The following is a 16,036-nucleotide window of genomic DNA, read 5'->3' on the forward strand; positions in this document are numbered from 1 at the left end:
GTCCCATTTACTACTATTTGGACAGCACACTAGTCCAGTGTTGAAGTTCAGCTATGCCTAGACAACTTGTTCATTCCTATTTCTCCTGTCCCTCCATTTATTTGTAAATTGTTCTTATTTACTATTGTAAACTGTTTAGAGGGCTATAGAGCACTGTGAAACAGTATATAGTCCAAGTACTATTACTATTGCTACTTGGATATTGCCTGCTTACCAAATATTGTTCTTCCAGTGCCACTTTTATCTCAGCAAAATACTGTATTTTTGGGAGTATAGATGCTGCGAAGTATAAGCCGCACCTAGCTTTTGGGGAGGAAAACAAGGGGGTGGGGGAATCTGCTTCTGCCTCCCAGCAATTTGCCTCCTTGCAGCAAATAGCAAACAGCAAACAGCCTGTTTCAGTTTAGCCTGATTAGCACAAGAAAAAAAATCTCCCTCTGCCTCCCAGCAATTTGCCACCTTGCAGCAAACAGCCTGTTTCACTTTCAATTTAAGTATGGGCCTCCCGATGATCAGCTGTTTCAGGCTGCAGGGATTGCCATTGCTGCCTCCGCAAGCCCCATTTTCCGGGTTTGCTGCAAGGAGGTAAATTGCTGCAAGGTAGAGGTTAAAGGGTGGGAGTCGGTGGGTGGGCGGGACTATATTTGGCATATAAGACACACCCAAATATTCAGCCTCTATTAAGGAGGGGGGGAAATGTGTCTTATACTCTGAAAAATATGGTAAGTGCACGTTTAAATGTTTGGGACAATCCTTAACAGACACAACCATATTCCACAGCATCTGCTAGAAATCATTGCAGCTCAGACTATTTGAATCTACTTCTTTCAAAAGGAGCTGGGAAGAGATCCATGTGCTTCAACTAATCAAAAAAGAAATTTAAAGCTTACCTCAAAGCATCTGAGAAGGCTTCCACACCATACTTGGATATGCAATACCCTCCTCCACAGCATGCTAATCTTCCCATCACACTGCTTACATTGACCAGCCTCCCTTTGGCTCTCCTCACCAGGGGCAACATCTGCAATGTCACATCAATCAGCCCAAGCAAGTTGACATCCAGCACTTTGGCAAAGTCCTCCTTCGTCAGCCATTCATTGATACCTACGGGTACACTTTTACCGGCATTGTTTACCAAGCCCCAGAGCCCTGAATAAGAAGAAAAACACACGGCCATGATGTCCCTGTCATTCTAGATCCTCACCTATGTTCAGAACTGGAGCATTACCACTGCATTACCACTGGGTTGTGTGAAATATATTCATCGCCACAACCAAAGTTGTCCATTTTTCCAAAACAGAAAGGGATAAGGAGAAAAGTAACAACAACAAACAACAACAAACACAACAACAACAAAAACAATCTCGACTTTTTTGGGGGTGTTTTCAGTGGTGGGATTCAGCCAGTTCGCACCTATTCGGGAGAACCAGTTGTTAACTTTCTAAGCAGTTCGGAGAACCGGTTGTTGGAAAAAAATCTCATTTTGTTTTTTTCCACTTTACAGGGCTAATCCTGTAAGGAAGGCAGGAAGGAAACATTCTGGTGTTGTTTCTAGCCTAATCTTTTATTGCCCTGCTTACAGAAACTGCCTCTCCGGTTAACCCTTATTACATTGTAGCAGCTAAAGTTTCTTGGAAGTACGCCCAGACTTACTGTTGCCTGAGCTTCTCCAGAGTTTTATTTTTTCTATGCTGGTACTTTGCTTTGCTTCATTAGGGACTTTATGCAGCTTTAGTGGTTCCTGGCACTGTCCTTTTGGGGTGTATTTCCAAGCGACAGGATGCAAGCTTGGCACTGGTTTTTTTTAGTATAGTCTTTATTGTCATTGTACAAAATAAATACAATGAAATTGGTTTTAGCCTCACTGGTGCAAAATTATAGTGGAAACGAAACAAGAAAAAGAAAAATCTACTCATACGTTTCCGCGTATGCATGGAGTGATTGTGGTTGTATTTAAAAGTCTGACAGCCCAAGGATAGAAACTATTTTTAAACTTATTTGTTCAACTGGCTATACTTCAATGTCTTCTGCCTGATGGTAGAAGTGTAAAGAGACACTGACCAGGGTGTGAATGATCTCTGAGTATCTTCCTTACTCTGATAAAGCAGTAAGACCTGGCGTTGTTATCCAGTGGTGTTAAGAGCAACCAATGGTTTCTTGTTTTTACTGCCTTTCTGAGAGCATGTGATCCTTTCTTTAAATCTGGATGATTTCCTTAGGGTATCTTGTGAGGTGAGACCAGCTGATATCTTTAAGTGGTGCAAATTGATCTAAGAATTGCTTCTCCTGTTTGTGAAAGGGTGCTCTGTCAGTTCACCAAGCACAGGAGTTCCTTGTCTATGGGGATTTGTCAGTCATCCAGGTCATGGCTGTCCCAAAGGTGCTTTTTTCAAGAGGCAACTGGACTTTCTTGAGGTAGGGGGGTGGATCCAATTTTCTTTAATTTTCTTTCATGATAATAAAACTTAGTAACATGGCACCATGCTTGAAGTTTATTTAGGTATCTGTGTCATGTACTAATTTTCTTGTGGTCCTGATAAGCTTGGGAGCCTTGAACCTGGCTTCCTTATATAATTTGTTAATTTGTCACTTTAGCTCGGCATTTTGTAGCCCAAATATGCCCACCCACTTTCTAGAGACCTTAAATGATCTCTTAACTAAAGGGTTTCACTTTATGAGTAAGAGTTGGCTGCTGATAGTTATTATTGCATATTAACTATTTTAATTCCTCAAAGTGTTCTGACATCCTGCCTGATTTGTAACTCCGGCTTGCAGGTATTTCTAATCTAATGATTGATATTTAGAGCAGCTTTTTGGAAGTAAATAAGCTTTTTGTATTTTTGTACAGGTAATTCTTGACTTACAACAGTTCATTTAGTAACCAAAGTTACAATGGCACTGAAAAAAGTGACTTATGACCGTTTTTCACACTTACGACTGTTGCAGCATCTCCATGGTCACAAGAGGCGAGGTGAAGCACCCCTCAACGTGTTTGATGTCGAGTGGCCATGTCAACCCAATCACATGACCACTCAGCCACGCCTACTCAGCTGGTCATTAGGGCAGAGAACCGGTTGCTAAATTATTTGAATCTCACCACTGGGAGTGTTGCTTGAGGGGAGGGAAGTGATAATGACACTTACCTTGGGATGTCAGAGGAATGACAAAGGTTACACATTGCATCATTTATTTGTACAAGTGTCATGAAGCAGGCTTTATTGTATAGCTAGCATTGTGTGTCTATCTGATGCAAGTGTAGTGTCTCCTTTAGATGACTTCTCCAATGCTTCCTCAGAGGCCAGCTCGGGGGAGAAGGAGAACATTGCATGGATGAGATAAATGACTTACTCCTGTTCTCCGAAACTGTTTAGATTAAGGTAGAATTTCCTAACTGCTGCTTTTAAAGAAAATTTAAATAAAAAAGAGTCTGTTTTCACTTTAGCTACCTAACGTTTGTCATTTTAATTGTGACAATGCTGGATTCTCATGGAAAATTTGCTTACTGCCAAAGACATAAAACACTTTATCCTAGCAGCTAATATTTGAAATCAAGTGTTGGCACAATTGAGACCAATTGTGTGACCACAATTGGGATCAGAATTTCCATTGTTAAGCAAGGTGGTTGTTAAGTGAGTCATGCCTCATTTTATAACCTTTAATGCAGTCAAGTGAATCACACAGTCGTTGAACAAATCTGGCTTTCCCCATTGCCTTTGCTTGTTGGAAGCTTGTTACAAAGGGCAATTATGTGATTCTGAGACACTGCAACTGTCATAAATAGACTCCGGTTGTTAGGCACCCACATTTTGATCACATTACTGTGGGGATGCTGTGAAGGTCATAAGTGCAAGGACCAATTGTAAGTTACTTTTTCAGTGCCATTGTAACTTTGAACAATTGCTAAATAAATGATTGTATGCCAAGGGCTACCTGAACCCAAGTCCCTTGATCTACATACATATAATAAATATGGCCAGAGTATTAATATAAATAGAAGGAGTTGGTTACCTTTGTCCCCCACACATGTTTTCACCCATTCGGTCGCTGCTGCAACATTCTCAGTGCTAGTGACATCCAGCAGGATAGTTTTCAACCTGTCCGATGTGAGTCTCTCCAATTCCTGTGCTCCCTTCTCAGTGAGACAAGCAGCCAACACCCGCAGGCCCCGAGCATCCAACTGCCTGGCTAGCTGGTTCCCAAAGCCAGAATCACAGCCGGTAATGAAGACATATTTTTCTGTCAGTTTCTCCACTGTCTGTCTCTCCCGGTACCATCGGCGAAGGAAGTAAAGTCCCACCAGGACAGCTAGATAGAGCCACATAACTGAAATCTACCAGGAAGAAGCAAACTTTGTGAATGAATAGGGAGAGATGCATCTCACAACTTTGGGAGAACACAGAATTTCTATTTGGAAATCTTTGGTGAGTTACTCTTGGGGGTGGGAAGATAAAAGGCCATTCCCATTGATGAACTGAACTTCTTTTCATCCCCATTGCAACACTGAATGATTACTAAATGAATGGTTGTAAATCAAGGACCACTTGAGTCCATGTCCCATGATCTACGTACACAAGTACAGCCATTAAGTCCTTCCATCAGCACAAAATTTAATCAACACAGAATTTACCTCCTCCTTTGCTTTGTTACTGTGTTTCTCCAAAAATATAACCTTTTCAGAAAGTCCTAGCTTGATTTTTACACATGTGCCCAATATAAGCCCTACCCCCAAAATAAACCTAATTAAGATCCTGCCCACTCCAGGGTGCACGGGTTAAAAGTTAAGCTAGGGTGGGGATGGATCAATCCAGCGCTCTTGTATTGGCTGTAGAGGCCTTTCCTAAAGGCCTCTTTATCTGATAATGGAGCTCCAGATTGATCTGGACTTCTGTTATCGGCTGCTGAGGCCTTCAGGAAAACCCTGCTGGCTCTGAGAAATCTCTGAAGACCTCTGACAGCGAAAAGGAGGGTGTGTGTGGTGTTTGTGTGTGTGTGTGTGGTATGTGTTGTGAGGTGAATCAATGGACGCATCTCCCTCCCAAATAAGACCAGGTGCCTTTTGGGTGACAAAAAGGGTTTATTTCCAGGAAAACATGGTATTTTCCATCTTCTGGCTCAATTCCTAGTATCTACATCACCCTCCAAGGAATTCTGAGTGGATTTATACACGTTGAGCACTGCCCTTGAATTGTGTCAGGATAAAGGGGAAAATGAAACTCAACACCAGTAGCTCTGGGCGACATAGACGTTCTCATTCATAGCTTGCAGACGGGCTGGGAGGCAACATGGCAAAGGCATAAACAAATATGTTGTCGGGGTACATTTGCATGATTCTTTAATGTCAGGGGAACAAGGAGAAGGTTTGTTAAACAAATACTGAGAAATAAAATAGCTGTGGATTGTCCTAAAAAAAGTTCATAATGCAATTGTCTTGGAAAGAGATTATGCCATTAGCTCAACTATGACTAAATGCTAAGAGATATTCATTATTTTGAATTAAATATAATATTTAATTTGAACATAATTTATTAAGAAATATGCAAAGAAGTTAGCAGCTGGCAAAACTGACTGCTTTGATTAAAGAAATGACACTTTCTAGCTTTGTTTCCATTTAGAAACTACTCTTGGATCTTTTGTTTGAAACTGAAAATAATAAGATTTTAACTTTAGGTTTTCATAGTTAGGTATGTTGATTAGGAGTATTGTTGACGATGAAATGTAAGTATTGTTTGTTGCAGTTCATTCAAGATCAAAAGAGACATTAATTTATAGTTTCTATCTGTGTAGAAGAAAGTCAGAAGTTCCTTTATTCCTACAGCTTTTTGTGTTATTGTTGCTTGCACTCCCTAATGTCCCCTTTCCTTGCTTTTTTTGTATTGAATTTGAAGTTTTGAATTAAAAAGAGAAATATACAACTATTGAAAAATCTCATTTCCATCCAAACTGCATCTTGATGAAAGAGAAGCACAAGTGGCAGAAAAATTAGAGCAGGCTTTGATCATTTGATTTGTTGGAAGACAACTAATATTATGAGTAATTACCCACAGTCATACCTGTACTTACTAGACTGGGTTTGAAGGATCAGAGGCAGTCTTCCAAAGAAACTTCATTAGAGAGGGTGCTTATTTATATTAGAAGCTCACTTACCCTACTGGAAATGTCCATGGGCTTAATTTAATATTTCTCCCCTTTGATGTAAATCTCTTTTCCACTTTCTTCTTCACAATTATCACCGTAATATTTTTTCTTAATTTATATGCTGCGTTTCCCTGAAGGCTCTCGGTCATGGGTGTCAAACTCAAGGCCCGTGGGAAGCTTAAATCAGGCCCACAGGGTCGCCTGGAAATAGCGATGGATTGGACCACGGTGCCTCTGGCAGCCAAAAGAGCGTGCGGGGTTGTGTGTGTCATGCATGCCTCCCCTGCACCCTGTTTTGGCCAGCAGGGTGCTGTAGGAGGCATTCCCCACTCCCCAGCCGGCCTGTTGAGAACTACAGTGCTCATCTGGCCCTTGAAGAAATCCAGTTTGACATCCCTGCTCTAGGTGACCTGGACAATCTGGAACTGTGCCACCTGCTGTATGATCTAAGCAGAGTATACAAAATTGTCTGCTACAACGTCTTATCTCTCAATGACCTCTTCAGCTTCAACCTCAATAATACACGGTCAAACAATAGATACAAACTCAGGTAACTGCCCAAACTCAATTGGAGAAAATATGACTTCAGCAAGATTGGTTAACACCTGGAATGCTCTACCTGACTCCATTGCTACATCCTCTAGCCCTCACAGCTTCAACCTTAAACGTCTACCATGGACCTCACCCTAAGAGTGAGATCCTAAACTCTAAGATGTCTGTAAAGGGGGCGTGCATAAGTGTGCCTAACGTCCCTGTCCTACTGTCCCCATTTATTTGTATTCATTCTTTTGTTCACATCCATGTTTATATTTATACCTACTATCTTGTAATATTTGACAAACTAATAAATTACAAATACAAATACAAGGCATCCTAAGCCAACCAGCAACCCCAGAAGAAGAAAACAGGAGTCATTACAATATGCTGTGTAGGAACTTCAACAACCACCAGTAGGACCAACAGGCAGAAGACATGAACTGGCAGTCAGAAGGCATGATGAAAATTCTTTCATTTCACATCCTATAGACAGATCTAAACATAATTTCAATTGGGAAAATGTGCAAATCTTAGAGCAGGCCAAGTCTAAAAATGCCAGGGAATTTTTAGAAACTTGGCACTGAGAAATCAGTCATCAATGGACACATAGACATTAATGACATCTACAGACTATCTAAAAGAGACAATCAACCAGCCCAAAAGAGAACAAAAAGACTCCCAACACCTCTCCACCAGTAATCAGCACCAAGAACAGCATAGATTAACTCCAAAGTTAACTTCAAACCAACAGTCAAATAAGCTAAATACCCCAGTCAAGAATCTGCCAGAGCCATCAGTAAACAGCCCAACCAAAGGATCTCTAAGACCGGCAAAACTACACAGACAGGCAAAACCAGAATATAACTGCATTCCTTACTAGCACTGATAATTATTACCTCCACTAGACCAATAAGATCCCATAGATTAGGCCTCCTCCGAATTCCATCAGCCGGCCAATGTCGACTGGCAACTACCCAGAGGAGAGCCTTCTCGGTGGCTGCTCCGACCCTCTGGAACGAACTCCCCGTGGAGATTCGTACCCTCACCACCCTCCAGGTCTTCGCGTAGCCCTTAAAACCTGGCTGTCCGGAGAGGCCTGGGGCCTAAAGACTTCAACCCCACTCGAATGGTATGACTGTTGTGTTTTCTTTTAACGGTGTATTGTCTTCATGTTTGTAACTTGTTTGTTCTCCCCTCCCCCTGAATTGTGAGCCACCCTGAGTCCCCTCAGGGAAAAGGACGGCATACAAATAAAGTAAATAAAAAATCAAATCAAATCAATAATATTACCTAATCAGGGTCATGAAACGTTTGCAAGAAAGCTCAGGGGGCACCAAGGATCCCTCAAAAGCACCGACTACCATTTTTTTCAGTATAACATAAAATTACAGCCTCAGCTTTTTACTTTACCAACTTAAGAAATACTACCAACAGACTATATTAATCAGTCAAGAGTTCATTTTTTCTATATTGAGCTCAGAGTCCAGAAGCCATTTCCAAGTAGGGAACAATACTGAGTATGTTCTTTTCTCTAATCAAGGAGCCAGTTGTGGATATCCAGATATTTAGAGGGCCACCTTTCTGTGTTTTTATTAATAATACATATGGACATCGTAAAATAAATTCATCACCTGCAAGACAGATCTGTGGCTCTGCAGCTGAAGAAAATAAACGTCTCCAAAAGCTTCTCAAACGGCTAGATCTGAATGCGTTTTTGGGACATCCAGTACCTTCGTTAAAATAAAATTTTAACAGCTTCTACCTTAAACTGTCTACCATGGACCTCGCCCGATTCGTAAGAGGTCGGTAAAGGAGACGGTGCATAAGCGCACCAGTGTGCCTTCCGTTCCTGTCCTACGGTCCCCCATTTATTTGTACTCATTTCCCTTGCTAATGTCCACGTTTATCCTTATACCTGTTGTCCTGTACGTTTGACAAATTAAATAAAATAAATGAAAAAATAACGTTTTGGCGTGCGTTTCCAAGACCCAAAAAGCTGACAATCCCTTCTTCTCTCGGCTGTCCTGTCCTTTCCTTCTATTCAGTCTCCCCAAGGTTGCGTTCACTCCCACTTTTTCTTTTACATGCCTAGATCGAAATAGGGTCCCACTTGATGGATTCTCCCTTCCCTCTCAACGCTATTTAGATAGGTTGGAGGGGCGAAGAAATCCAAGTAATGCAGAGATTCGTTGCATACACACTTTCCCAACTCCCCCCCCCCTCCGTCCTAGGCAATTAGAAATTCCGCACCCGAGGGTGGGATTGCATCTCTCAAAAGTGTAAAAGAAGAACGGCCTGCTTTCTGGTGCACTTTTTGCCAAAGCAAAATATGCATTTGCTGCGTGTCCCACTGGTTAGGGTCGTGTGACTCACCTGCAGGTAGATTAAGTGCGATCTTCGCAAGCTTTAGATGGACCTTGGACAGCGGCCGCTTTTCTTAGTTCCTCTCCCCACTTATACCACTCACTGCCCATCCCTCCCCTCCGGTACAGAGGCGGGCAACGGCACTGGAGACATCGCAATGGCCACCAACGGGGCTCCTCCCTTTGCTTGAACTTCGTCTCAAGCAAATTGGACCAAGTCTGCTTCAGAGAAAGGGTCTCTTCTCGGAAGAAGAAGAAAAAAATCTCCATCCTCGTAGACTTCGGAGACCAATTGCAAGCCCTCCTCCTTCGGCGGATGTCTACCGAACAGATGCCCCCATTCATCCGACAGAGCAGGGAAAAGCAGGCGGCGAGCTCCCCAAAGCCTCGACTACGCAGAGGTCCCCAACGGGGCCCATAAACCGCACTATTGTACAGTACTATCTATAGGCGGGCTCCTTTGGCACACGGAAAACTCCCTCACCTATTCAACTCTGTGTTTGGGTAAATCCAAGGGTGATTTCAGTATATACTATACTACAAAGTATATACACACGTTCTCCTCCTTCAGTTATTTCTAAAAGTAATCAAGGCGGGATGTAACTAAATACAATAAATAAATACGTGCCCCGTATACTTCCCTCTGTGGTGAATCGGCCAATTTTGCCGATTCATGTCCTCAAAATGCCAAACCGTATACAAGAAGGTTGGAAAGCCTAGGCATATGTATAAAAATGCAGATATGGGAAACTGCAGAATTACCCAATCAATTTACTTACAAATAACAAGGCAGCTTTTAAAAATTGCCTTTAAAACCATGACAACCACAAAGGAAAACAAAACACAAAAGAGAGAAATACATTTATTGTAAAAAAAAAAATCAATTTATAAACAAAAAATACAATAAAACAAACAAAAAAAGAAAGCTACATTATTTTAGCATGTTGAAAGAAATGTCCTCGTGGGTTCGGCTCCAAGTGGGGAAAAAGACACTGGAAAGATGGAGGCTGCTTGGAAAGATGGTTTTAATGGTGGACAGGACCACATGGCTTGAGTCCTGAACAGAAAAGGTGATCACATGAAAAGAGAATGGAGGACAGAGATGCTGGTTTTATGCCCTTTCTGGCCTTTGATCTTGTATTGTAAAATGGAGATGAACAGGTAAAAAGAAATGATGATAAGTGTAAGAAATGTATTCCGATTGGTTATCAGACTCCCATGGGCCCATGCAGGGGCAACTCTTTAGGCTGCGTTTTGAATCCAGGTTTGGTTGAGCTCTCAGATGACTTGAGTAAAGTGCCAATATTATCATGCCTTAATCCCATGACCCTGGAGCTGGAGAACTCTTTATTATGTAAAGTGACTATCTTGGCCTTCTTAATGGCCCATTGGCAAAGTGGGGATGGGCAGGAAGCTAAAGGCAGCTATTCTGTCTTTTAAAACATGTTTCTTTCTTTTCACATCCAGAGAAATATTCTGCCTTTTCAACATTTCCACATGCACCCCATTAGATTCAGGGTGAACAGGGCTTGAAACCCCAAATGCAATAATATATATTTTGTGACAATAGAATGATTTGTTGATTATGCAAAAATAATTTGCTGCATAAGGACGGATGCCTATTCGGTCATCTGAAGAATGACATTTTAGTAACCCTCGCTTCAAAAAAATTGCAATATGAGCAATGTTTATGAATATGCATTGAAACAGTGTGACTAGTAATTAGATGAAATGAGATCTACAATAATAGGACTGTGGAATGTTTTTGCTTCTATCTCCCAAGGTGCTTCTAAGCAAATGGGAGTGGGAGCGAGCCAAGCATATTTTGTCATCATGTCCTGTTTTTGACGCTCTGCACATGCGAGAAAAGTTATTTGCGAACCCCTTGACATCGGGGACCCTCACAGGTTGAGAATCACTGCTTTACACCAATGTCTCTTAAACTTTTTTCTCCAGAAGTGTCTGGACACAGTCATACAATGATTTTCCATGCTGTTGTAGCGTTTTATTGCAGATAGGATCGACATTCGCCTAGTTTCAGTGGGAAATCATGTTGTATTGGCTTTAAGTATTTGACACCGCCCCCCCCCCCCCACCCTTGGAACCTTATTAGGCAGGGATTAAATTACTACAAAATTCAAATATACTATAATTATCACTTTTGATTTTTTTTTTTTTTTAGCTACAATGACTAGTCTGGATTCAATTTTGGAAATTGCTTCCTTTTCCTTTGCTGTCTTCTTCGCTTCTGTTTAAGTGGGGTTCCTTTACATCGAGACTACTTATATCAATATTCACAAATGACAAATTTGGGAAGTGCTAGTTCAACCGCATCTTTGGATCTTTTCTCCTGTGGGTTTATTTTTCATTAGATTCTGATTTGAGCTTTCCAACAAATGCTGCTCCAGTTCTTCCATAGTATGTCAAGAGAAACTCTGAAATCTCTCTTTTGTCCTTTTCAGAGAACTCTAGGACAAACCATTCAAATGTCATCGCACTCTCTCTCCTCTTTCTGCCTCCCTTTGATGATCCATCGCCCAGGCAATATTTGTGTTTGGTTGTGCCATTGTTTGCATTACTAAAGTCTCTGATTATTGATCTTTGTTCTTGCAACACCTGTATTATAATTTATGTGCATTGTAACAAGTTATTGGATGACTAATGGATGAAAGGGAAGGTGAACAGAAGTAAAAAAAAAAAAAGGCCAACAGTGAGATCAACATTGCAAAATCCTGATTGCAGGAATTGCACACCTGGAATACTGATGTTCAGCACTGATGGAGAGACTCAGGGAGAGATCAGAATCAGGATAGCAGGGGATTAAAAAAATTACTTGGCCAAAGAATTTGGTAGGAGTTACAAAAAACATGTCATATTAAAACAGCTGCTGGATGGTTCACAAAAGAGATCTTAGCTGGCCAAGTAAGATTTTTGACTGTTGAAGGAGTCAAAAGAAGGAAGGAAGGAAGGAAGGAAGGAAGGAAGGAAGGAAGGAAGGAAGACTTCCTGTACCAAGTGAGTGATACTGTGTAAGTATGAGCAGGAAATATTACAAATAAATAAATAATCTTAATAAAATTGAAATAGAAAACTTTGGGGTTGGATTCATACTTGCATAATTTCATATGCCTCTCTCATCATCTGCCAATGCAGAATTGATTATTCTAGTCCAGCTGCATTCACAGGGCTTCAACAGCACCAATTCAGTCCTGCCATGTTTGCATACAATGTCGTGATTTTTATACAAAAGGATCTAGCATCACGGCAGTGTAATGCTGCTTTTGACATTTGTTCCTCTCCTCTCCCTTGCCTGCAGACACCTTAATTTTAGCTTGTAGTAGTTGTTAAATACAATCACTTAAACAGAATTCAACTTTGCACAAGGTTGTTCTGGGCATAATTTTATCTCAGCTTAAAACAGTTTTAACTACAATATTAGTTTTTCCACATTGTGTATGTAGGAAGTTAGCACCCACCTTTCTCCTAGAAAAATGAAATATTTTAGGAAATATTAAAAGGGCGGAATATTTCTCCTAAAAGGGAGGCAGAATACTTCTGCCCTCACCTTTGTTAATGGGCCATTAAGTCCTGAGCCAGTCTATTCTACATAACAAAGATCTACCTTCTTCAAGCAGAGCCATGGTAGGAATTGCTCAAAGCCCCTTCATTACATCATCACCCAGCAAGGCTCAACCAAGCCTGGGACACAGACAATTTATAAAGTTACCCCGAATGGTAGTCTGACAACCAATCAGAATACAAGCTCAAATTCAAAAGCCCAGAGAGGGCATAAAACCCCAGGCACTGTCAGCATCGCTTCCCTTTTTTACCCAGGACCAAAAAACCCATGTGAATCATCTTTCCAAGTAGTCTCCATGTTTCCAGTGTCTTTCTCCCCACTTGGAACTGAACCCAGATGGACATTTCTTCCAACGGCGTGCATCTATTAATTTTTTAGTTCTATTGTGATGGACTACAGTTGGTTAGTTCTGGAGGTCTTGGGAAGAAATCCTACTTCTGTTGAAGACCTGTGGGTGCTTCCCTCCCCCCACCCCCTGAACCGTGGGTGGGAATTGTAGAGATTCTTTTACAGAATTAAAGCAACTGGAAACCTTGTTTTCATTAATATTGACTTAACTTGGTTAGGAAATAGCAAAGACAATAAACACCACTTCCAGCTTTAACAGATTAATAATTCTTTGTTTGTTTGTTTTTTTGCTTGGCATTGGCATTTCTGCTTTGTACTCTTTAGTCATGTGGTTCTAATTTGTTGTCCAATTGGATTTTATGTTCTTTGCCACTGGTACCAAGAGAGGCAGGCCATGGAAAACCTGAAAGGAAAACACAAGTGTGTTTCTGGCTCTGGAAAAAGGCTTCCTAGGTGGTCAGAGACTGGGGTCTGAGACTGAGAGTAATGTCATCTGGAATGGAAAAGTGATTAAAAACTACTGTTCTGGATGTTTTCTCCACTGAAAGAATTCTAGCAGTGATCCTTTGTTTGAATGGTAAAAGATTTGTCCGGCCAAAGTAGACAGATTACTGGGTAGAAGAGGTGAAATTTAAGGTGGATATTGAAGATGAGAATGAGGAAGCAGGGAAAAATCTGACTTTCAAACCACCCAGATGTCCTGGGGGGCTGTTGAGTCATGAACCGCACAATTTTAACTTAAGACTGTCTACTATGGCCTCACACCATTACTAAGAGGTCTGTAAGGGATGTCCATAAGCGCACCGTCCCTGTCCCACTGTCTCCATTTATTTGTATCTATTTACTGTGTTCATATTCATGTTTATACTTATACCTGTTATTTTTTTTACAAGTTTGACAAAATAAATAAATAATAAATAAATACATAAATAAAATACTTTATACTTTATAGTGGCTTATGTGAATGTCTGCCTTAATGCTGACGCAGCAATGGATATTCAGTGATTCAACTTGACAGGTAATCCTTAAATCACAACCACAATTGAGCTCAAAATTTCTGTTGCTTAGCCAGACAGTTGTTAAGTGAGTTTTGCCCCATTTTATGACTTTTCTTGCCACTGTTGTTAAGCCAATTTCTTCCAGTTGTTAAGCTCCCTTTTAAAGTAATCTAAACTAGGAGCTTTACATATTACCGTATATACTCGAGTATAGGCCGACCCGAATATAAGCCGAGGCACCAAATTTTACCACAAAAAAAAACTGGAAAAGTTATTGACTCGAGTATAAGCCTAGGGTGGGAAATGCAGCAGCTACCGGTAAATTTCAAAAATAAAAATAGATACCAATAATGTTTTTGAATATTTATTTCAAAGAAAAACAGTAAACTAGCGGTGTATTCAATGAAATACTTCACTCACCTCATGATGCTGATGTCCCGCTGTGATGATGATGTCCCGTGCAGCCGCGGGAGCGATGTCCCGCCTCCTATGACACACGGCACAGTGATTCCTATCATTGGATCACTGTACCAGAGGAGGTGGGACATCGCTATGTGGCTGCTTGCCATAACAAGGAGGAGGTGGGACATCGTTGCAGAGTGGCAGGAGGGGGAGGAAGGGGAATCGTAAGACAGCCCTGCATTACATTAGAACGTGAGGAGGGGGGATGGTGCGGTGCGCGCTGCGCGGCAAACTGACACAGAGGGAGGGGAAACTCACAGGGGCGCCGGGCCATTCACAAGTGTCACCCAGCGGCATGGCCCCGCCCCTTTTTCTCCTCCATTTCGGGCAAATTTTTCACTGACTCGAGTATAAGCCGAGGCGGCTTTTTTCAGCCCAAAAAGTGGGCTGAAAAACTAGGCTTATACTCGAGTATATAGAGTATGATAGCCAATCCTATTGTTTACTTATCGTCTGTATATTTAAAACAATTGCATTTTTGCACATGCATGATTTATAAGGTGGGCCGTGGTCTTCTGAATGCTTCCTGACCAACATTTGGAGGAAAAGAGAAGTAAAGGCCTTCTCCCCATTTGCACTTAATTATAATGCCATCTTGCCTTGATTGTTGTTCTCCTTCTGTTCATGAGATCACATATTTGTCAGATTTCAAACCAGTTTCTTCTCAAGGACGTCAGAGATTTAGGGGTGATTGCTTTTGGTGTTACTTGCACCTAGTAGGGTGAATCTAGCCATCGAGTCCCATTGCAGGGCTCGCCATACCTGGCAGTGGCAGCGACAATGGGAAGGGGCACAGAGGTAACCTTCTTGCCGGGCAGTGGCTTCAGCGGCTGCAGCTTCTGTGGCGGCTGCTTGTCAGCTGTGTGGGTTCACTCCGGAATGCAGCCAGGAGGATGGGCAAGCTCCGAGGCCATGCTGGTGAGGGGCGGGGGCTGAAGATGCCACCAGCGCTTCTGGGATTGGAATGCCGCAGCCACCCATCGCCTATTGCACTGGGGACTTCCTGGACCTTGCTGAACTTTGCCGATGCACAGTCGGGATGCTGGCTACTAGTGCCTGGATGCCATCTGACCAGCAGGCATAGCAGTCTGGTCAGCGTCGTGGCCTGGCCCCAGGCCATAAAACGCACTGGGGGGGAGGCGATAGCTCCCAGCGCTAACTTTGCACCTTTTTGTGTAATAAGCCCAACTTGTACCTTGTTGTTCCAGCCATTGAAGGAGAGGTAAAGCATGGATTCTCCACCTAATGTGTCCCCTGTGCATTTGTTTGCTTTCTCCCTGGTCCAGGCTGGGACACTTTGACATAGCAATTTTTCTATTCTGCTATCCAATACCCAATTTGAGATTGCAAAGATGTGCAGAAATGGTTTTATGTTAAATAGCATGCTGTGAATGGCATGATTATATCACAGATGGGTTTCGCATAATTTTACCACCGGTTCACCATGCGCCAAAAATGTGAGTGCATGTGAATTCTGGCTTTGGGAACAGGCTGGTTAGGCAACTGGATGTTTGGGGTCTGCGGGTGTTGGCCATTTGTCTCACTTCGGAAGAGGCAGAGCATCTGGAAAAAGTCACATTGACTGCTTAAAATCCTCCCTGCTGGATGTCATC

The 16,036-nt window shown here is 41.9% G+C and overlaps 1 protein-coding gene and 2 long non-coding RNA genes across 3 annotated transcripts in view; 2 read left to right on the plus strand and 1 right to left on the minus strand.

The window, feature by feature from the left end:
* Positions 1 to 3,554, plus strand: part of LOC116504067 — a 22,811-nt gene extending 19,257 nt beyond the window's left edge. The window contains exon 2 of the long non-coding RNA XR_004254763.1: positions 2,416 to 3,554. This is a non-coding gene — a long non-coding RNA (uncharacterized LOC116504067). The remainder of the gene's footprint in view (positions 1 to 2,415) is intronic.
* The window catches only part of LOC116504066 (17-beta-hydroxysteroid dehydrogenase type 6-like), a 14,119-nt gene extending 4,778 nt beyond the window's left edge, over positions 1 to 9,341 (minus strand). Inside the window, exons 1-3 of the mRNA XM_032210898.1 lie at positions 9,046 to 9,341; positions 4,009 to 4,330; positions 891 to 1,149 (exon numbers count right to left, since the gene is read on the minus strand). Coding sequence (XP_032066789.1) covers positions 891 to 1,149; positions 4,009 to 4,321 — 572 coding nt within the window. The 5' untranslated portion in view covers positions 4,322 to 4,330; positions 9,046 to 9,341. The remainder of the gene's footprint in view (positions 1 to 890; positions 1,150 to 4,008; positions 4,331 to 9,045) is intronic.
* On the plus strand, positions 7,764 to 8,636 carry LOC116504068. Its single transcript, XR_004254764.1, has 2 exons — positions 7,764 to 7,801; positions 8,213 to 8,636. It is a non-coding gene; the product is annotated as an uncharacterized LOC116504068 (long non-coding RNA).
* Positions 9,342 to 16,036: the final 6,695 nt, after the last annotated feature.

This window comes from Thamnophis elegans, chromosome 2, assembly GCF_009769535.1.
Source record: "Thamnophis elegans isolate rThaEle1 chromosome 2, rThaEle1.pri, whole genome shotgun sequence".
NCBI lineage: Eukaryota > Metazoa > Chordata > Lepidosauria > Squamata > Colubridae > Thamnophis > Thamnophis elegans.